This window comes from Marmota flaviventris, chromosome 18 (genome assembly GCF_047511675.1).
Source record: "Marmota flaviventris isolate mMarFla1 chromosome 18, mMarFla1.hap1, whole genome shotgun sequence".
NCBI lineage: Eukaryota > Metazoa > Chordata > Mammalia > Rodentia > Sciuridae > Marmota > Marmota flaviventris.
Window position 1 is genome coordinate 21,543,575 of NC_092515.1, and position 21,531 is coordinate 21,565,105.

At 48.7% G+C, this 21,531-nt stretch overlaps 1 protein-coding gene across 1 annotated transcript in view; it reads right to left on the bottom strand.

Moving 5' to 3' along the window:
* Znf536 (zinc finger protein 536) overlaps positions 1 to 21,531 on the bottom strand; it is a 427,081-nt gene that overhangs the window by 221,111 nt on the left and 184,439 nt on the right. Inside the window, exon 4 of the mRNA XM_071604575.1 lies at positions 17,598 to 19,769. Within this exon, the coding sequence (XP_071460676.1) occupies positions 17,598 to 19,767 (2,170 nt within the window). The 5' untranslated portion in view covers positions 19,768 to 19,769. The remainder of the gene's footprint in view (positions 1 to 17,597; positions 19,770 to 21,531) is intronic.

Sequence of the window (21,531 nt, forward strand, 5' to 3'; positions counted from 1 at the left end):
GACAAACTAGAATAGATGCTTCCAGGGTTGGAAGGAAAGGGAAACAGGGAGACACCAGTTACTAGGTACAGGGTTTCCATTTTGCAAAATTAAAAGAGTTCTGTGAATGGATGGTGGTGATGATTGCAAGATGCTGTGGATTGACTTAATATCACTGAACCTTACATTTAAATATGATTGATAAGCTCAGACTGGGGTTGCGGTTCAGTGGTAGAGTGCTTACCTAGCATATGTGAGGCACTGGGTTTGATTCTCAGCCCCACATATAAATAAATAAAATAAACACTGACAACTAAAAAATATTTTTAAAAAAGATGGTAAACTCTATTATGTGATTTTGCCACAATTTTTTAAAAGTGTGTGTGTGTGTGTGGGGGGGGGTGTTCTGTTTTCTTTTCCTTTCTTTTTGAGCCTCTACAGTGTGCCCAGCACTGCTAGGTGGCTAAGTTGGGTCCTAGAAATGCAAACCAAGCCAAGTCCCTGTTCTCATAGGGGCTCACAGGAGGAAATAAACAAACAAAAAAGAAAATGAATGACTAAGATGAGTGAATAAGAAAATCAGAAACGGTTCACAAGATGCTCTCTAACGACCCCAAAGATGATAACACAAAGTAACCTTTTCAGAAACTGAATGGTGAGAGGATATTTCATATCGTGGGCTGGGAAGAGGCCACCTAGAGAAGGTGACATCGAAGGATGAGGATGAGATGGATGCAGACCCATGATGATCTATATCAAGAGTGTGCCTGAGGTTGGATGTGGTGGTGCACAACTGTGATCCCAGCCACTCAGGAGGCTGAGGCAGGAGGATCGCAAGTTCAAGACCAGCCTCAACAACTTAGTGAGACCCTGTCTCAAAATAAAATAAAATGGCTGGGGATGTGGCTCAATGGTAAAGCACCCCTGGGCTCAATCACTAGTACCAAAAAAAAAAAAAAAAGAAAAGAAAGAAAGAAAGAAAAAGAAAAGAAAAGAAAATGAGAGAAAGAGAGTCTGCCTGAGAGACAAAGGACACTGTGAAGGTCACTAAATGGGCTGGATTTATGTAATTGAGCTCAGTGGAGTGAGAGAGAGGAGAGTGGCGGGGATAGGGGGCCTCATCAGCCACAGATTCTATTCCATAAGCAAGAGGTGGCAAGTCAGTGGAGAGTTCTTAGCATGGAACAGGCTCAAGAGGCTGCCCCAAGGACTGAGTCAATATCACTGCTTCCCCATCATCCCAGACAGCTCCAGTCACGTCCCACCCTGCCAGAGTGCTGCATCCCTCAGGATTTCCAGTATGTTCCATTCAAATTCCCTGAGCAGCCACTTCTGAGTCTCCACAGAGTCTTGTTTTCCCTGGAAGGAGCTCAGTCGAGGAAGAACAGCCCCTCCCCACCCCGCACCCTGGAGGAAACTGCTCTGCCCACGGTGGGCTCCTTCTTTCTCCACACCCATGGCTTCCTCTTGCCCACAGCTGCCTGGAGCCTCCTGCCATTCATCCACCAGGCGCACACTCTTGGAGATGACAGCATTTCCTCAACCACTAACCAAAAGAGGATCATTGGCTCTAGGCACCCAGAGTGGCAGCCTTTGAGTAGAGGTGAGGCAGAGTTGGCATGGGTTCTCTTTGCTCTATATGATTCCCAGGAAAACTCTGGTCAATACACACCCTAACCCACCACATTATGTCCCTTGACATTTTTTTTTTTTACTTTCTGACTTTATGAAGTGACCGGTAGAAGATGCATTGGAATTTAATGAAAGGGAGAGTCTTGTGACTTGATCGTAACCACTTCAAGAGCCCATGTCTGTCTGGGCCCCAGGTTTTGGCCAGACCAACACCCCCAATGGGCTGCTGTTTGTATTGTGCACTATTCTGAAGACCCTACCTTGTGGTGAGCCTTGTGATGGTCACTTCCAGCCTCCCCAGACCCGCACCTCTACATCAACCATGGTGGCCCTAGAACTTGGCCAGCTAAACTAAAAGGGGGCTGCAAGATGCTTTACAAGCCTGCATGAAACACAGCCCAAGCTTTGATGTCCTCTGCAGACCAAGGGTGGTGCCAACAGTGGACAGCTCTAAGGCTGCTACTCAGACCATGAACTCCAAGAGGAGGCAGGGAGGAGAGAGAACCACCAATGCCAGAGCTCAGGAAGGATGGTCACCAAGGAAGGAAGAGTTAGACTTGGAGTCCAGGTCACCACTATCCCAAAGAGGCAGTCCACAGTACTGATGACAAGCTGAATGGATCCCCATGAAAGTCTGCTCTCAGGAAATCTGACCCCCAGGCCCCATCTCAGAGCCCCACACACCCTTCTGCATCTGGGAGATCTACTCAGGTGACAATGACCCCCACTGCAGGTCTATGATGCGAGGCTATGAGATGTGATCTGAGGTTTTTGGTGCCTGGAGGGAGGAGAGTGGTGGGAGGGACTGAGTCCTGGTCTGTGCCTGGCAAGTGCCCTCTTCCTAGGAGAGGGTGTTTCAATTCACTGTCCAAATCAACCAGTCTTCCCTGAACACCTGCCATGTCCCTTGCTCTGTGCTTGGGACCATGCTGGGCATGCAGCTGAAAGCAACACAACTCTGCCTTCATGGTCCCCCAGCTCATGGTCCCACTCGATGAATTTGGATAGCTAAGCTCCAGAACAGAGGGTCCCTGCTTGGAGACCCCAGAGCCTTGAGTCTCAGCTTCCACCAAGAAGAGCTTAAGACCAAAGAGGGCATGGCTGTGAGATGTGGAAGGCAAGGCTTTCTGCATTTGCAAACTCATAGTAGCCCAGGAACCAGACCTGTGCCCGATCAGGACTCTGCTGGTTCCCGGGAGAGAGGGTCCCGTTAACAATGCTCAGAGGTTCTGGGGAAGGCTGAAGCTCATTGAACCAGGGAGGCCAAGCCCACTCCATCACACTCCCCAACATACACACTCTTATCTACACAATGCACACCTCAACCCACGGCAACACAGTCACACCCATATAGACACACATATTCCAAAACACACACATACACGCTTACTAAATGCACAAAGACACATCAATGCATGCCCCCACACACAACCACACCACATGCACTCCAACATCCATACCAACACACACAACTACTCAACATTACCTGTATCTCAACACACACATCCTTCACAAAACCCACGTGTTATCACGGGGTCTCCCAAGCCCCACAGCTACACCAGCATTTCAGCATTCCCAATGCTGCATCTTAATGCACACCCAATAGCCACAGATGCACACTGGCATTCACGTCCCAACCACCCCACATGTGCACCTACCAACGTCCACATCTAATACTTGTACATCCACTCCCAGACCAAGACATGCTCAGCCCAAGATGCACACCCCAACACCTACCACCCACCCACTCATACACACACACACAGGGACCCATGCACCTTCAGCAATCTACACCCAAAAAATCAAACCAACTTATAGACATGCATACAATGACACCACCCTAAGACACAAACACGCTCGCACCAGGACATCCATATCCCAACACACACACACACACACACACACACACACACACAAGCATTCCCCATGAGCAGGCATACACAGGCCACTGACAGGAATGAACCTGCCAACCTGCCCACCCCACCCACGACAGCAGACTAAGCCCCTGGAGGGGACCTTCAGAAGGCCAGGGGCACAGGGACAGCCTGGAGCATTCTGCTTCACGTGGCCAGCGAGCCTGCGGTGCCAGGAGACACAACAACAAAGGACGGCCACCCCTCCTCTGGAAGCCTTCCCAGATGACGAGCTGCCCTCCTAATTTACACCTCAGAGGACGGTGCTGACCAGGGAGGGATGGGGGCCCTCCTCGATTTCTTTCTGTTCATCTACCAGCGGGGGCTCCTCTTCTGGAAGGGGTGGAGCTGGGGAGAGCAGGCTGCTGGGTGGAGATGGAGATGGCACCAGCCGTGTCAGCAGCGTCCCTCTGCCTGCGCGGTCCCCCTCTCCTTCCCGCCACCCACACGGATCTGCACAGAAGAGCAAGAGTGATCACAGCGTTGGAAGAGACTGGGAAACTGAGGCTCGGCCAAGTTCACAGGGGCAGAAAGCCTGAACCTGTGCTCCTGGGGCCATGAAGGGTTGAGTCCCTCTTCCTCTTCTGTCTTGGGCCACGAGGGACATGTTTGTGATGGGCAGTGCATGGGACCCTGAGCAGAATCTGGGGGGACACCTGCAACCACAGCTTTGGGGATCTCTCCAAGTCCAAATAGAATTTAGGTGGGTCCTGTCAATCCCCCACTGAGGTGAGGAGGGCCCCCCACTGAGCCACACAGGAGGGAAGCAGTAATCCTCTGACCTCTCCACAGCCTGCCCCAACAGAAGCCCAGATTTGCCAGCCTTCAGCCAGAGATCGGGTAGGGTAGCCAGGTCCTCCCTTCTGCTGGATTTATCTCATGCTCAGCATCACCCAACAGTGGAATTAAAATATGAGCAGTCAGAGGGACGACGGTTCAAATCCCAGCTCTATAACTACCTTGCTTTCTGATTCAATCCAACCTCCTATACCTTGGTTTGCTCATCTTGTGACACCTCTGTCTCCTTTCCAGACTGTAAGATCCGGGAGGGCATATTCCCCAGGGCACCTTCTGTGAAATACCTGTAGACAACCAGGAGAGTAGAGCCCAGGGCTGGGTAGAACAGCATCTGTGCTCAGCCCAAATCCAGGGCTCACCAATGCCAGGCCCCTGGGATACGCACCACTCATCATGAACCTATAGACTCATCGCCACAGTGTCCTTTCAGAGCTAAGACAAACACAGGTCCTGGACCAGGCACTGTGCTTCTACCTGAGAAGGAGGCAGTGGAGGTGGATGAGGTGGAAGTAAAACAGTCAGCCTGCTCCCCTCTGCTCAGGAAGACCTCTAAGGCTCTGCCACTGCTCCGCAACCACACCAGTGGCAATGCTGCTCTGAGGGTTTGCAGGTCTCTTTTATGGGTTGGCCATTCCCCAAAGTCAGACCATCTCCTCCACAGAAGCAGAGAGTCCCGCCTCATCTTGCTCTTGGACCAGATCCCTCCCTCTGCTAATATGACTAGGATGCCATGCTGGGCACACAGTGACCACATGGAAGGACATGTTGGGTTGGGTTCTTTGGTGGTATGTATTATCATTTCCATGCTAAGATAACACCCAGCATTACCAAAAAATGGAGAGAAGAAACAGAAAGAGACACATGGAGAAAGTAAACAAACAACAAAAACAAAACAATAACAAAAACATCCTCCCATGTAACGCAGTCTTCTCTACAACTGGAGGAAGGGGAGGAGCAGGGTCTCCGTGCTGGTTACAGAATCACATATCTCCTGCTCAGGAATGGGGGCTGCATCTCCCCAGATTCTCTCAACAAGATAAATGCTTCAACTGGCAGAACCTTGGGGCCATGACATCTTGGACACTACTTTGTGCTTACACTCCACGTCTCCTCTATCTGAATTTCAGTGATAAAGTTTCTCTCTCCCATTTCCAGCTACTGGGCTGGAGGAGATCACATTCTCCCTTCCCTACCCCTCCAAATGTTAGCCCAGCTTAACGTGAGGAAGTGGTGTAACCCATCCCCCTGGCAATGGTGACTGGTGCACAAATGAGCATAATAAAAAAGGAAGACATACTATGTGCAAGAAGTTACTAGGCCTCCAGCAAAGAGTGGTCCTCTGCTTGGTGATATGAGGTAGGAGCTGTGGCAGCATTTTTGCTATTATGAGGAGAGAGAGGGAATCGTTGAGGATATTCTTTTAGCTGCTTTATCTACATTATTAGAATCAGACCAACCTCTAGACATTTTAGTTACATGAAACATTGAATCTTTATGGATATTGTTTGTAGTTAAAGTCAGATTGAAACAAGAATCACTTGTGGCAACATAGAATATGGGGAAAGTGGGCAGGGATGGAGCCACCTTGTATTGAGTCAACATGATGGAAGACAGCTACCTACCCAGGGCAATGTCACTTACTGCTTTGTGATGACCCCCATCCTCCTCCAGTGAAGAGAGTGTGATAAGAAGAACTGCTCCCACCATTTTACTAGGAATTCACATATACACCAGATCAATGAGACCAAGCCAGGGAGGCCAGTCCTTGGTGCTGTGTAACTCTCAGCCATCAACCAACTGGTCAAGTTTTCCATTTTACCCCGTTGTTTTTGTATTGTACAGTGTGGAAATAATACTAAAACCAGACTCCATCTATTGGGAAGGGTCTTTGCTGAGCACTTTATTAGAGAGACACACTAGTGCTAAAAATGTTCCCATTCTGTCGATGGAGAAGCCAAGGCACAGAGACTAAAAAGCCCTTGCTGGGCCACATAACTGGTGAGGAGCAGCACAGAGACCTCAGCCACAACCACCTCAGTCTCCGCCTCTCGGGCACCCTGCAAGGTCAGGCCTCCACTTAAAGAGCAAACCCTCAGCCATGCTGGGTGGAGCAGGGACCTGCCACTACAGGATTCTGCCTCCACCACATTTAGGAGAAAGAGGTGGGAGGTACCTAATGGGAAAGAAGGCAGAAGAGGGTCTCCTTGGCCGGCCCACCCACCAGGCATGCCAGTCCCTCTGAGATGCCTTGACAGGGCTCAGACATGTAAATCAGTCAGAAATCTATTAAATCCTCAGCCCGAAGGAGCTCTGGCTCTCTGATCAGGATAAGCAGATGAGGCCCTTTGAATTCCTTGGGGCCAAGGAAATATTTGGGAAGGGAGAGATGAGGAGGGGCAAGACCTGAGACAGGAAAGTGTGAAGGCAGAGAGGGGTCTCCGAGCCTTCACACTCCCACCCCAATTCCAATAGTGTGGGTGAGAAAGTCGAGCCCCAGAGCAGGGAAGAGAGCTGCCCTCTAGCCCAGCTCGACAGCTAACACTGGACCCGGTGAGCCAAGCCTCCCACTGAAGTGGGTGTGTCCTGCCCTGAGCTGTTTCCTCAACAGGAGAACCTGGTGCCCTGCAGGCAGGTCCTGTCCCACCATCTACTACGAAGAACAGCGACATCTGCGGAGCCATCCCTGATGAGCTGCCCCAATAGATGAGGCGCGAGCTGCCACGTGACTCCCCTGCCCTGCGGTGGGCCCAGTGCAGACAGTCCCCAAGTCAGGTAAGGTTGGTGTGGGTCAGGTGGACAAGACCAGAACCTTCCTTCCCAGGTGAGATCTTCAAAATTCTCAGGGTGCTCTATTTGCAGGGTCCCAGTGAGAGTCTTACACCACCTGAGACACTGATTCCTGCTGTCCCCAGGTCATGACTCAGTGACTATGGTGACAGCATGAGTGAGGTCAGGAGGTAGAGCCTGCAGCCTGCCCTGGCTCCCTGGTGAGAACACAGCAGCCCTTCCTCTCCCTGGCTGCTCTGACTCCAGGAGACTCCTCTCCAGCATGGCTCGGTGGGCAGCCTGGGCCAAGGAGACCCCATTTCTCTAGGATAAGTACCCCCCCATTCTGCTTTGACCCTGCCCTGCCTTCCTAGCCTGGGGGTCTCCCTCAAAAGCTGAATTCTTCTCCCAGGGCCTCCTCTGGATCAAGAGACACTGATTTAGACAGCAGTTCAATGCCAGGGAGCGGGGACAACAGCCAGTCAGAGGCAGTCTGCCTCCTCCGGGAAGTCACCAAGATTGGCTGGATGTTGCAGATGGAAAGAATCACTCCTCTTTGCTGAAAGAGTTAATGTAGGTGACTGATAAGGCTTGATAAGGCTCCTTACCCTCTTTGCACACCAAGGGTCTCTAACACCCTCTGGGGTAATAAACCCTACCATGTGTCCCTCTCACTCTATGAATTACCCACCAGGCTGTGAGGCCCTGGTCTCTGAGATGTGCCTCAGCCCACCTTTGCAGGCCCAAGACCTATTGCTCAGCATTCTGAACCTACTGAATCAGGCTCTGATTTCAGAGAACAAGTACATGAGTTAATGATTGAGCAAATAAATGAGCATACTTACAATGAACAAATAAGTCACAGGTAACCTGGGGGCAGGGAATGACCCAGCTTCAGGCGGACAGACAGAAGAACTATAACATAGGAAGAAAGTGCCTGCAGCTATGGTGACCCCTGGCTGAGACACCTCTGCAGCCTCAGGGCGGTCTGCCTGTGACCAGAGGCTGTAGTGAGAGGTACTTTCACCTAAGGAAGTCATGCAAGCGATGAGGGCCATCCAGACACAACATTCCAAAGGTGTTCATTGTGTTGCTTCTCTGAGTAAAAGAACAGAAACAGTCCCATGTCCCATGGTGGGATACTTAAATCATAAATAGATGCAGATTTCTTTTCTTTATTTCTTCCTAGTTCTGATATTTTTTTCAAAGAGCATATTACTTGTGTGAGGCTGTAAAAAACAAAAAGCTATCACTACAGGACTGCAGTGTGCCGACCACGGCCCCTGGGGCAAATCAAGCCTTTTGCCTGTTTTTGTAAATAAAGTTTTATCAGAGCACCACCACACCCTCTCCTTTACTGCAGAATAGAGAGTTTACTCCAAAGACCACATGGTTTGCAAGGCCTGAAATATTTACTCTCTGGCTCTTTAAAGGAAATTTCTGCTGACCCTTGTTTCAGATTTTCAATGACAAAAAAGCATGACATATATTTTAACCTTTTAACCGGTATTTATACAGAAGTATCTACAAGATGATTTTTTTTTTTTTTTTTTTTGCCAAATACCTCTTTCAAAGGACTGGAAAGTGTGAACTAAAATGTTCACAATACCTTCTGAATGATAGTAGGCATATTTATTTAGAAATTGTCTTTATTTTTATTTATCGATATCTTCTAAATATCCAGTGTGAACAAGAATTATTTTATACTAAGAAAAAGAAAAGATCATTAAACAGAATCAGCAAATCGCCTTCCTGGAGGAGAAAGAGTAGAAAGGTTTGGAAGGTCACCAGCAAGGACATTTCTGGGGAGGCAGACCTGGTTGGGAATGGACACTAACTTTGCCAAGGCTCCTCCCACAACTGGGATAATGAGGTCCTAAAGCATCTTTGCTGGATGATCACTTCAATTTTCAGGATAAATTCTTAAAACTAAAATTAAAACAAAAAAAAACACTTATTTTAACAATAAAATTTCTTAAAAAAGAACATATTTAGCAATAGACAGAAGCAGGTATGTCTCTTGCTCTTCAAGAAAACCACCAATGCACACCTTTTATGTTGAAGTCAACAGAAGTGCTTGGAAATGTTCCAAAATGCCTCTCTTACTGATTGAAGACCACTGAGGGTATCCAAAAACCATGGATGACAACCACTGAGTTAAGCGTGTCTGGACATTACTTTAATGAAGAGAAGAGAGTGCAGAGCAGGGACCTGTTTTCTTGGGTATCAAATTATGTTGGAACTGAGGTCATACAAAAGAAACCACTGTCGTGTCAGTCAAAATTGCAGCCCCATGAGGTGCCTCTGCAAAGGAAAGAACAGATTCCCCTGTGGATGTACCTATACTCAAGGCATCAAATGAAATAAATGCCCAAAGGTGTACTGCCTCACAAGGAAAGTCAAAAAATGACCCTGTCCTTTAGAAGCAAAGAATGAGATCTCAAAGCCAAGCTCACCCACGACCCCCTTCCTCTTGCTCACGTCTATGCCAGCATCCTGGTTGGGCACCCTTAAGGGGAGGACTGGTCTCCCACGTGTGTGGTGGGCAGCCCAGCCAAGGAGTCAGTATGTGCTGTGTCTCTCACTTCTCTCAGGCACATGCCACATGTCACACAAAACCTCCAAGGTTCACAGCAACAAGGAGATGAGTCCCACAAGAAGCTAAGCCCTGGACAATTTTCTTTTGGTGCTGGTAACGGAATACTAAAAAACCAGAAGGCCCACGAATGCCACCTAGACTGTCACCTTGTTTTAACACAGCTCCCATTTAGCCTTGGCCACCCATCAGGCAGCTGGAGATGGTGTTCAGACATGCACTGTTTTGGGGACTCTACAGTCTTTTTGAAGCCGAGGATCAGGGAAAGGATGGTGGCAAATCTCTGTGCTTAGCTTGGCCCTGTTTGTCACAAGCCAAGCCATCGAGTTCCAGATCTGTCTCCGCAGCACATTTAGAAGTAAAGCATTTGGTCCTTAGGTTGCGCTCACTGGCTCTGCTCTTACAAGGTGGTACCCACAAGTGACCAGAGCAGTGGGGGCCAGCCCCACACTGTCACACCCACACTGTCACACAAGGACTTAGGGGAAGACAAGAAGTAAAATGTGGTACAAAAATAAATAAATAAATAGATAGATAGATGGAGACACAGCCCCAGGAAAGCAAGTGCTCTCCTCACAAAGAGAACCTAAGCCAGGCCTGGCTCTAGAATTAACTGAAGAGGCTGGGCAGAGAAAGTCCACATTTTAGCCACGTGGCTTCCAGAGGACTCCATTCCCTGCTCAGGTGCCTCAGTGCTAAGGATCTGCCCAAGGAAAAAGTCCCACAGCTCTGCCCAAGCCCTGCTCCTCTAAGTTCCTTTGGGGAGGGTCCACGGCTTTCGGAGAAGAGCTTTCCAGATGGCGCCTGGCTGCGGCAGTGCCAAACTCCACAGCTTAAGTAAATGTTGCCATCGTCCCATCCTGCCAGGAAAAGGCGAGGGGGACCCAGGGCTCCTCTCAGCTGCGGCAACTTCCCGGGGAGATCAGAGAACACCCCCCCACATACACTGCCACCTGCTAGCCTACCCTCCACCCACCCCGCACCTCTTGGAAGGCCTCTTTCCTCTCTGCGTTCTGAGGCCACGAAGAGCCCCCTCCACTTTCCTCAGCGTGCCAGATCAGGGGCTAGGGTGCAGATTCCAGTCAGATGCCAAAAGAGGAGAGAGAGGCGGAGGGAGGTGAGGAGCCCAGGAGAGCAGCCTGCAGGCCCCAAGGCCGCCTATGGCAAAGGTCCAGCCCAGTCATCATGCATCTGGGGAATCTGCACAAACCCAATCTCCCGATCTCTGCAGGTGTTTCTCCACCCCTACCATCAATGCTCAGACACAGCTCCACAGTTAAAGGAATTGACTGTCACTCCTCTAACTTCACAGGCTCAAAATGCCCCCCAACTGCTCTTTACACAGTTCTTTCCCAATGGATTTCCTCTTCTCTCCACCTCTAGATCACCAAGGACCCCAGCAATGCCTCTGGAATCCTGTGGCGTCTCCAGCAGCAGCAAAACACAGGATTTACTGAAGTCTGACTCTGCGCCCTCCCCTCTCATGATCAGGGCACCTTCCAGAACCTTTGAGGAAACTAGCTGAGATGTAAAGCAGGCAGCCTGACTTGCCTCCCCTTCCCAGGAGTGGACTTCTTATGAGCAAGGCACAAAGCTTCAGACCAAAGAAGGGATTCGAAGGATCCGCAGCCTGGTGAAGAAGGGATCCGGGCGGGTGGGTGGGAGGACCCCAAGTCACCCTGCAAACAGAAGCTGCCCCCAGCTCTGCAGCAGTGGCCCCTGGCAGTGCAAACACAACACTGTGGGTGTAATTTCCTAGTAACTTGGAAGCACAGTGAGTGAGTGGGTGAAAGGCAGCCTCTGCAGGCTCATGATACCTGCTTCTGGATGAACCGTCAAGCAGAGGACATAGGGCGGCTGTTTGCAAAGCAAACTGCTAATTCCAGTCTCAACACACCCGAGGCGTGGTGGCCAGGACCTGAGCCGGAAACTCCCATCCAAACTAATAGGAATCACACGGCTAAGGCTTCCTGCTCGGTTTGGAAAACTGTCTACTTCCTTCCTTGCTTCCTTATAACCTTTCCTTAGTTGATCTGTGTTTTCCTCATGGCCATTACATTTAGATTTTAATGAATGCTTCTGCTCCTCATGTTGGCACACAGAGGGCACAAAGCATCATGGAGCAAGCACTTTGGACTCCTCAGAGCTCTGTGGGCAGGAACGCAGCAGCCCTCAGAGCACCTGAGCAGAGGAAGAGGAAACTGGCGTCTCATGGTGTCCACCCTGCAGATGGGTAAACTGAGCCCATCTGGTGAACACAAGAAGGGCTTGAGTGAACCCAGACTTGGAATCTATTCCCTCTCACCCCAAATCTACAGAAACCTTAGAGGGGACTTTGCTTACGGGATTTTATGTCACATGTCTCTTGTGTCACACACCTAATCCAAAGATTTTTAGAGCTGATACAGTTTCTCTCTTTCTGAGAGGCTAAGTGACCTGAGTGCGGCATCAAGTCCCAAAGGAGTGGGGTTTATAGCCACATGCAAAGGGGTAAGAGAGACAGCAAAAGCCCCACAATGTCACTGAGTGTTCCCAAATAATTGTTCCTAAACACAAGACAATAAAAGTTCAGAGTGAATGGGAAGTTTATAAAAGAAGCTGCTGGAAAGTATCCAGCCCCCAGGGAAGGGACTGCCCCCAAACAAACCAAGATCTGAGAGCCACTTTCATCCCAGCATCAGCAGGGAAAGGACCACCCCAGCACCCAGTGGCAGGGTGAGGAGCCCAGGGATGAGGTCGCTGGGGCCTCTGACCTTGGCCCCCTGTGGCATTTCCCAGGAGCCTCGCCAGCAGTGTCTGTCCAGAAGAGCAGCCACGTCGGCCCTCAGCCTGGAGGAAGGGCCTTGGCCAGCGTCTGCCTGGGCACAGCTTCGGCACACACAAGCCGAGCCTCCGTAAATCTCCACAAACACTGTGGCCGCTGCACACGCTCCCACGGCGGGGACGGAAGGGCTGCATATGGCGCTCGGCTTTAACAGCTGAGCTTTAAAAAAAGTGCAGCTTTTCATCTCACTGAACCAGCTCCCAAATTAGGAGGTGGGGAGGGAGACCAGGTTGGGGGTGGGGGCGTGCAGGAAAAAAAGACAGGATGGGAAGAGTCAGCCTCCGACACTGAATTTGATTTTGCAAGGAATTTCAGACTATTATGTGCTCAGAAGCTCCCTATGGAAGAAAAAATAATGCTCCCTGTTTGTCATCCCCAAGTTTACTAATTTTAAGTTGCTAATATTTTTTTAAATGGCTTGCTTTCTTTAGTTTTATTTATTTATTTTGGACAAAAATGAAAGCATCTAGCTGTGAAGGAATCATGCACACGCTTTATATTGGGTTTAAAAAAAAAATTAAGTAAATTTACAAATGGGATTATTGCTTTCCAAAGTTCTGTTCTGCAAAGGGCTTAGTCGCCACCATGCCCAGGGGGTGTTCCCTGGTCCTTCTAATTCCCCGCCTAGAGGTGAGAAGCTCCTGGAAAGGAACAGGAAGAAGGAGCCTGATATCCGGCAGTTTTCCTGGAATTGCCTGGAAACTTTTACTTTCTGTTTCCTCTGCTGATAATGACTGTCTTCGGCTCTGCAGCCAGCTCCCCTCTCCCCCTCCCAGCCCCCTGTTGCTGCAGCCATCCCCGAGCTCCAGTATAAAGTTTGGCTTTTGCAGCAGGAAGCAGCTGGGCCAAGCAACCAGCGAATGATAATGACCTCAGAAATCTGCTGTTCGCTCGGCAACAATAGGGTGCTCAGTCTACTGGAAAATTGTGTTCATCAGCTAACTCTGCTCAGTTACTAATTGACATTGCCAAATATTTTAAGAACAATTGGAATGCACAAGCAAAAAAAAAAAAAATGAAGATCTTAATCCTCAGACTTAAATTTTTCTTTTTCTTTTTCTTTCCTCTTTTTTTTTTTTCTTCTTTTGGATGCCTGGATTTGTTCATGTGGAGCAGGCAGTGGTAATCATGAATGGGGGGCAGGGAGGGGGGAGCCACAGGAGAAAAAGAGGTGGAAAAGAAAGAAAATCTATCATATCACTATACACCCGATGTAAATGCAAGGGAGTCTGGGATAAAGGCCTTTGATGCTGTGGTCAATGGGCCTACACTGGATGGAGACCCAGCATTTCAGGAATGCTGCTCCAGCAACAAAGGAAGACCCCACAAGGATTTTTAGCCCAGCTGATCAAATAATCCTTGACCATCTCAGAATATTATAGCACAAGAAGCAGGGGTTAACAATATTTTCATCTTTGCTTTTCATTGATCATGCAACTTAGCCGACTTTATTTAATGAACAGAGGGTCAATGCATTCAATTACCCCCTTCCCACCGTCAACACTTCAATTATCCCCACTCCAAAATTATGGGGAATTCGGAAGGTAACTGCCCTGTTGGATATAATGAGCAGTATCGTTTCTTAGTACATTAAGTTTTAATTATTCTAAGCGTGATTTCCAAAGCAAAATCTGAAGAAACCGAACTTGGGTCGTTTTCTGACTCAGAGTCAAGCCAGGATCGGAGCCCAGGTCTTAGAGGAGGTTTTAGGGAAAGATGCAAAGATTAATGCCATCAGAGTGTTTGCACGCAAGCCAGAAACAAGGAAGCATCAAAACTGCCGCCCCACTCTCTAAATGTCATAAAAGAGTACAATTTATAAGCTGCTGCTTTCCAAATAGTTTCCCTTTGCCTTGAACACGGAGGCAGCAGTGACATCTAGGATGGTGTGAGATTATTGGTGAGTCAAATAAACAACAACAACAAAATAAAACAAAGGGAAAAGAGGGGGAAGTGTGACTGGTTCTGTCCATTTTCTGTTAGAAAATATGACCTCTCAATTTGTCAAAGGTCCTAGTTTTCGCAGTTGATCTTGAGCTTGGTTCTCAGCAGTTTGGAGAGCCAAAGAACAAACACATTTTCTGGTTCACTGGAATCATTTTCACATGTTCACTGATTCAAACATTCTTTTGCTCACATAACAAACAGCTGCATCCCACATTAGCCTAGCCAGTGACAGTCGCCCATCTCGGCAATAACTGTTTGATTGCAAACTTGACCCCTTCTTCGTCTCGGTCTGAGCAAGACATTTTTAAACAGCCACTCCGTTCCCAATCCTCCTTTGCAAAGAATTACATCAGATAACAAAGGACGCCTCTGCCACTCATTGTAAGCCTTCTTCTAGAGATCTGTTCTAAGAGGCTCTGGTAAAAAGGTTTTTTATGATGAATTCAGAACTACTATCATGTTAAGAGCAGCGATTTATAAAGAAGAATTCATTGGTTAAGATCTGAAAAAATAGTTTCTCAGGCCCTACTGACCCAGTTTTCAACAAAAAAAGAATCAAGTGATGCAAATTAAGTTTTGCGACATTGTTATGCAGTCTGAGAAATTTGTAAAACCGTGTTTTGCAGTTATTTCTTAATAGAAGCCTTAATAAGAACTTCTTTCTTTACTTAAGGGCTTAAATTTTTTTTTTCTCCCCTTCACCTTGCAGGTTTCTAACAGGTAATAATAAAATACCTATTGTGTCAAGATTTTTATTTAAATGCTTATTTTAAGCATACTTTATACAAGTAACACTTGTTAGAAATAAGAGGGGAAACTAACCAGATTTGGTTGAGAGTCCTAAATCCCAGAAAAACCTGAAAGCCCCAGACACACAGCTGATTTAGGCTGCATATTGGTATGCCATCAATTTCTTACTTAGTCGGAAAATTATGAAAGGGTCTAATTTGAATATGAAGAAAACAAAGAAGTCAACCAGAAATGAAAGAATCAGTATTCACAATTGTAAAATCCTTCAATGAGGGAAATAAAAGTGAAAAGATAACTGCAACCCAAGTATAATTCTCTTTTGAGTCAATAAGCATGGTTGGTTCTTTTAAGCAAAATGGGTTTGTTTTTTTTTTTTTTTTCAACAGAGTATTTAGAGACAGGAAAGTAACAGAGATAGGAATAGCACGAGGCTATCACTTGGCCAGAAGGTGAGAAAAACACGGTAAACACGTCATTAATGAAGCCGAACATTTGGTGTCGGAATATTCTGCTGATGAGACCCTCTCATTTTAGAAGGTCTGGGAGAGGGATGGAAATCTGTCAATGTGAACTCCACGTCACTCCCAAAACTTAGGGGAGCCATTTGGCTCTTTGCTTCCTGCCCCTGAAAGGTCCCTCCTTCAAGAACAATTGAGTCTATGGTCCCCAGAAGAGAAGACCCCTTCCTAGGAGGCTGGAAAGAGTCCTTCCTGGCAGACAGAGGGACACCTGGCACTTGCTGCCTCCCCGGTGTGGCCATCTTTACAGAGTTCCTGCTGTCAGCCAGGGCAACTTGAAAGCCTTGCCCTGCCTCTGAGTATGTTCCACATGGTAGTTGTTCCCTGTGGTATGACCTCATCCTTCCTTCCGTGGTGCTCACGTTCCTGGTTAGACTCTTCCACAGTGTCTCACCAGCCATAAATCGCGAGCAAGTCTAGGACTCCAGGAGTAGACAGTGTGTTTCATGGGTATTTAAGCAGCAGCATTAAGTGCTATCGGAATCTCTGGAATGTGCAGCCCAGATTTATGTGTCTTAACAATTCTTTACTGGTTGGTAAAAAGCCTCCACACTCACACTTTATTTTAATACTGATTTTGTCCTAGGAGAAAGGTAGGCTGAGGCATGACAATAACAACAAAACCAAACTGGCACCTACTTAATAACTGTAGCAGTGGATTGCCTCTGAGACCGAGATATTTATCGAGACTGAGAAGGGGCGGGGGGGGGGGGGGAGGAAAAAAAGAAGAGAAGACCAAACTTTTAAAAAATGACCCTCAACAGTGTGCTGCCACATCTTTAACAGTGGGCAATGCAGTGCCTCGAGGTGCCTCAAACTGTCTTTCATTTTCTAGACTTAATGGCTGATTGCAGAAATCAATGTTGCCATTAGTAACAGGGTATTTGTTATGGCATGATTTCCTCTGTTGTTAGGCTGCAGAATGATTACAGTATTAGCGAGGTGCTTTCTTTATAAAGGGCCAGAGATATAACTTTCAATTTACTATCCATTAGTAAGGGACTTTGGAAATATGGATGAAGGCAACCTCTTACCTGCTGTTAGGTAGTGATTTTAATTTAGCCATCTTAGGCTAGTTTTTTTTTTATTATTATTTTTTCCTTTCTTTCTTTTTTCCAAACAGGGCCAGGAAGCTTCAGCGTTTCACAGACATTTTGATGACAGATTTTTCTGCTTTGCTATTTTAGACCCCAAAGCTGTATCACCCATGTAACAAAGTACAATTTAAGACAGACAGGCACGCATCTGGGTTTCAAATCTCTGTGCTTGGCTAAACCATTGGAAGGCAGTGGCTCCACTCTCTGGGTCAGACAGACTGAACAGGTGAGCCAGGTTGGAATTTCGGAAGGAGACAAGAGATACATTTGCTGTGGAGGTGGAGACTGGGAGAGAATTCCCAAATGAGGGATTTCTGGGAATATACTAAGTGTGTTGGGTGAGGGAGATGGCAAGGGTTCCAACTTCCACATTCGCATCCACAGATGCAGCAGAACACCAGCTCCTGGCTTCTGGAGATGAGGTGATACTGGATAGGGTCAGGGTGTAAATGGGGCTGAGCAATTGCAGGGGAAGGGCAAGCTATGCCCCATTAAAAAGCATGCCACCTGACATCTCCACCACGTGGGAGGAGGACAGCTGTCTTTCCTTGTAGCCAGTGTTCAGGGGAAGGCCAAAGAGTTGGAACAACAGCCCTTGCCTTGAGACAGGGCAGCCTGAAGGAAAGGGTGGCACTGCCCAGCATCCCACCTGCCCACCGTAACAACATCCAGACACAGTGACCTCCAAACTGACTAAAGGCCCAGGTGCAGAACCAGGCAACCCTGGGCAGGACCCTTCTGCAAGGTGCTTGTCCCCATCCTTCCCGGCCAACCTACCTGAGGAGGACGGCGAGGAAGGATGTGGACTGTCCTCCTGGGCACTTCCGGTCTGGGAGAGGCCGCCTCCGACCCCACTCTCCTCAGTGACGTTGGAGGAGCCAGGTGTGGTGGAGCGGCTCACGGACTGGGACTCCTGGTCACTGCCTGAGCCACGCCGCTCGTCCAGACCCGCGTGTAGCCCGTCCTCGTCACCCTTGCGGTCCCGCTTGTGGACACGGGAATGCACGACCACCTGGTGGTAGGTGCGGAACACCCGGCCGCAGTCAGGGCACTCCGTGGGCTTTTCCTTCATGTTTCCGGGACCCTGCAGGTTATATTCAAGCGTCTGGTTCAGCCCATGTGACAAAAACTCCCGACTGCCTTCTAAAGGGTCGAGCTTATTTGGCAGGTCTCTCTGATTGCCCACTTTAGTGCTGTGAACCAAATCAGCAGGCATTTTCTGCTTAGAGCCATCTGCTCCCACTAACACGTACTCCCGCTTCTCCTTATCAAACATAACTCCAGCGTTTGCCAAAGTGTCTTCGTGGTTGCGCTGTAGCTGATGCTCTTTAGATAAGAAGCCATGTTCCATGGCCATGCCCCTGGCCATGAGCTGCCAAGCCTGGTAGCTGTTCACCGGGTCCATCTCTGCAGCTTTGGCAGCCGCCTGCAACCGCTCAATGCAGCTGGATTTGAGTGGTGGCACGAGGTTGAGGCATCCCAGGAGGGAGTGCTTGTCCCCCTCCGGGACACCATGGGCCATGCTGGAGATGGGTGACAGCAGCTTCCCTAGCACCTCCTTCTCCTTCATGGGCAGCTCCCCTTTGCCATAGAGCTGGCTGGGTTCGCTCAGGCTGGCTTTGTCTGGGGCCATGAAGCCACTCTGCAGACAGGAGAGGTACCGGGAGTACAGGTTGGCATGGGCCTCCTGGGACATGCTGCCCATGCTCACAGGCACCTCGGGCTCACTGGGGGACTTGTTTTTCACCGACAGCTTGTTGAGGTGGACCTTCATGTGGTTCTTGAGGAACCACGGCTCTTTGAAGCGCCGGCCACAGATCTGACAGCAGTGCTCGAAGGAGTCTTTGTGCTTCCGCATGTGGCCCTTGAGGAACCAAGCCTGGCTGAACACCTGGCCGCACACCTCGCAGCGGAACTCGTTGGCGGATTGCTCCCCGCCACCGTTGGGGCCCTGACCCTGAGCGGACTCGGCGGTAATGTGGGCCTTCTCCACGTGGCTGATCAGCTCCTCCTCCTGGGAGGCCGCGAAGTCGCACAGCGTGCACTTGTAGGGCTTGTGCAGGATGCGGATGTGACGGTCGAGTTCCTCCCGCTTCTTGAATTTGCCCTTGCAGAAGGTGCAGCGGAAGCCAGCCGCAGGGGCCACTGCGTCCTCCTGGACGCTGGTGGGCTTGGGTGAGGGTACGGGGTTGGCCACATCGGGCACGCTGTGGTTGGCAGGCAGGGCCAGGTTGCAGGCCGCCAGCGGGGTCTGCTGTGCGTGCTGCAGGGGCTTCAGGTCGGCCCGCGGCTGCAGCAGGCTGCTCTTCATCTGCTTGTCCCGCAAGATGGCCCTCTCCTCCAGCTCGTGCAGCAGGCGGTTCTCCTCGCGCACCCGCCCGCGCCCCTTCCCCAGGTTGCCCAGCTTGTGGGTCCGCAGGTGAATCTTGAGGTTCCCCTTCTGCGCCGCCCGGTGGTCGCAGTAGGGGCACTTGAAGGGCTTCTCTCCTGTGTGGGTGCGCATGTGCAGGGAGAGGATGCTGTTGAAACGGAAGCGTTTGCCACAGAGAGGGCATGGGTACTTCCGGTTTTTGCGGGCATCGTCCTCGATGTCGCTCATCTGGGACATGATGCCCAGGTTCTGCCCATTGAGGAACTGCTGCAGGTCCACCCGACCGTTGAGGCTGGTGTCAACATCGCGACCCAGCTGGTTGGCCAGAAGCGCCATCTGACTGCCCATGGGCTGGCCACTCATGGGCACATGTGACTTCTCATCTAGGGGTGCAGGGGTCTTCTCTTCGGGGTTGGGCCGCGGATGCAGCTCTGGGAAGGCATGGCTGAGCTGGGAGGTGATCTGGTGCAACTTCTGACTCATGGCATACTGGCCGTTGAGGACAGGGCCACTCAGGTGAGGCTCAGCTTCAGGTGCCGCCGAGGACACTCCAAGGCACAGACTCGCTTCTTCCATCCCTACAAATAAAGACAAAGATCAGATCCGTGCCAGAGACCATGGTGCACAGACTCACCGGCATCAGCTGGTGGCAAATTTGCATTTCATGCCTTACCTACACATAATAATGCTAAGGAATTATAGTCAAAAACAATAATAAAAAAATGAATTATTAAATGCCAATTATGCAATATGGCATTGCTCCTCCAATTTGTTTTGGCGATAGAACGTCTTCCTTGTATTTTCTATTTACAGACGGCAATTATTCATTCATGTTTAAATTATTAATGTTTTACCACTTTCAACACCTAATAACAAATCAAGGGGCTACGTGTTAAACTTTTCCTCCTTTTACCCCATGTAGCACCTGTACCTGTTGGTTCAGTTCAAAGTTTGCTTTTACAGCAGAAAGGCTTTCACTGTGAGACCAAACAGACTCACTATGAACTTTTGTTTCCATTCACTATATTCAATACGCTAACCAGTCTGAGATGAAAGAGATCGTTTTATGATTTGGCCAAAAAAAAAAAAAAAACCCGAATGGCATGATATTTACTGGTACATAATAAAACAAGATAATGTTTTGGGAAAAAATAAAGTAAAGGACAGGCTTTAGAACAATAAAAGGGATTTTGCTTTAGTCAACAAAAAGTGCAGTAATATCTCATTAAGCTGATTAGTATGCTGCTTAGAAACAGTACTAGGTGCTGTAACACATGATTATAATCATAAAAATCCTTCAGTGTTTGCAAGGAAGCATTAACGAGGTATATTAAATTTTAAGGAGACTGCGAGTAGCGGCTTTGCAAACCTCAGAGATTAAGATTTAACCCTTATGTTACGAAACACTGTTATTTTGTCATTTGATAACTGTGTCCATCAAAAGAAGTATAAATTATCTCTTGGTAGAATCTTAGTAGATTGCTGAGACTGTTCAAATTTGGGTAGAGGTAAAGACTTACACTTTACAGTGGGTTCTCCCTGTCCTTCAACTGGCAAGATATCTGAGGCAGGACTTTGATTGGGCTTAAAGAGATCTTTTATAGAACTAGATAAAAACCAATTAAAATCCAGGGACGATGCCATAGGAAGTCTCAACCAAGTTTGAGTGTTTTTAATAACTTTCCCAATATACAGTAATGAGAACAAATTGTACCTGCACTATGTGTTTTGCAGAAAATTAGAACTCAAAACTGTTTGTTAAACACTAACACTCAAAGCTAGTCTGCATAATTGTCTTTAATAGACCGCTCTGCCCCTCTGCAGCCTGTGCAGAATGGCAAAAGCCAACCTGTTCCAGTGAGTCACAGAGAAGGGCCTCCCCTACCTCAGAGCATGTGGGGGAGCTCAAGATTGACAGTCAATAGGGTCCTTCTATTTGCAGATCTGACTCCACCTAAGGAGCCCAAATACATTTCCTGCCATAGAATGGTTTCTGCGCATCTCTCCTCTTTGTATCCCAATGTTTAGCTGTGTTGGCTATCCAGGTGGTCCAGGAGCTTTGTTTAACCCCAGCCAGAAATATGGGGCCAAGCAATTTCCCCAGGGGACCTGTGGGGACAGAGTTCAACTGTGGAGGAAGTACACTCAGCCCCAGTAGGGTCTGCTGCTTGCTGGGCCTCCTGCCAGACAGACTGTGCATGACACGAAGGGTCTCCAACAAGAGACTCAACTTCCTTGGCAAGGAGAGATGCTGAGACCATCTTGCAAGAGACAGGGGGGAAAAGACATGGCTTTTGAGTTCCACAAGGGAGAGGAATTACAACCATGGTGCAGGGTTAA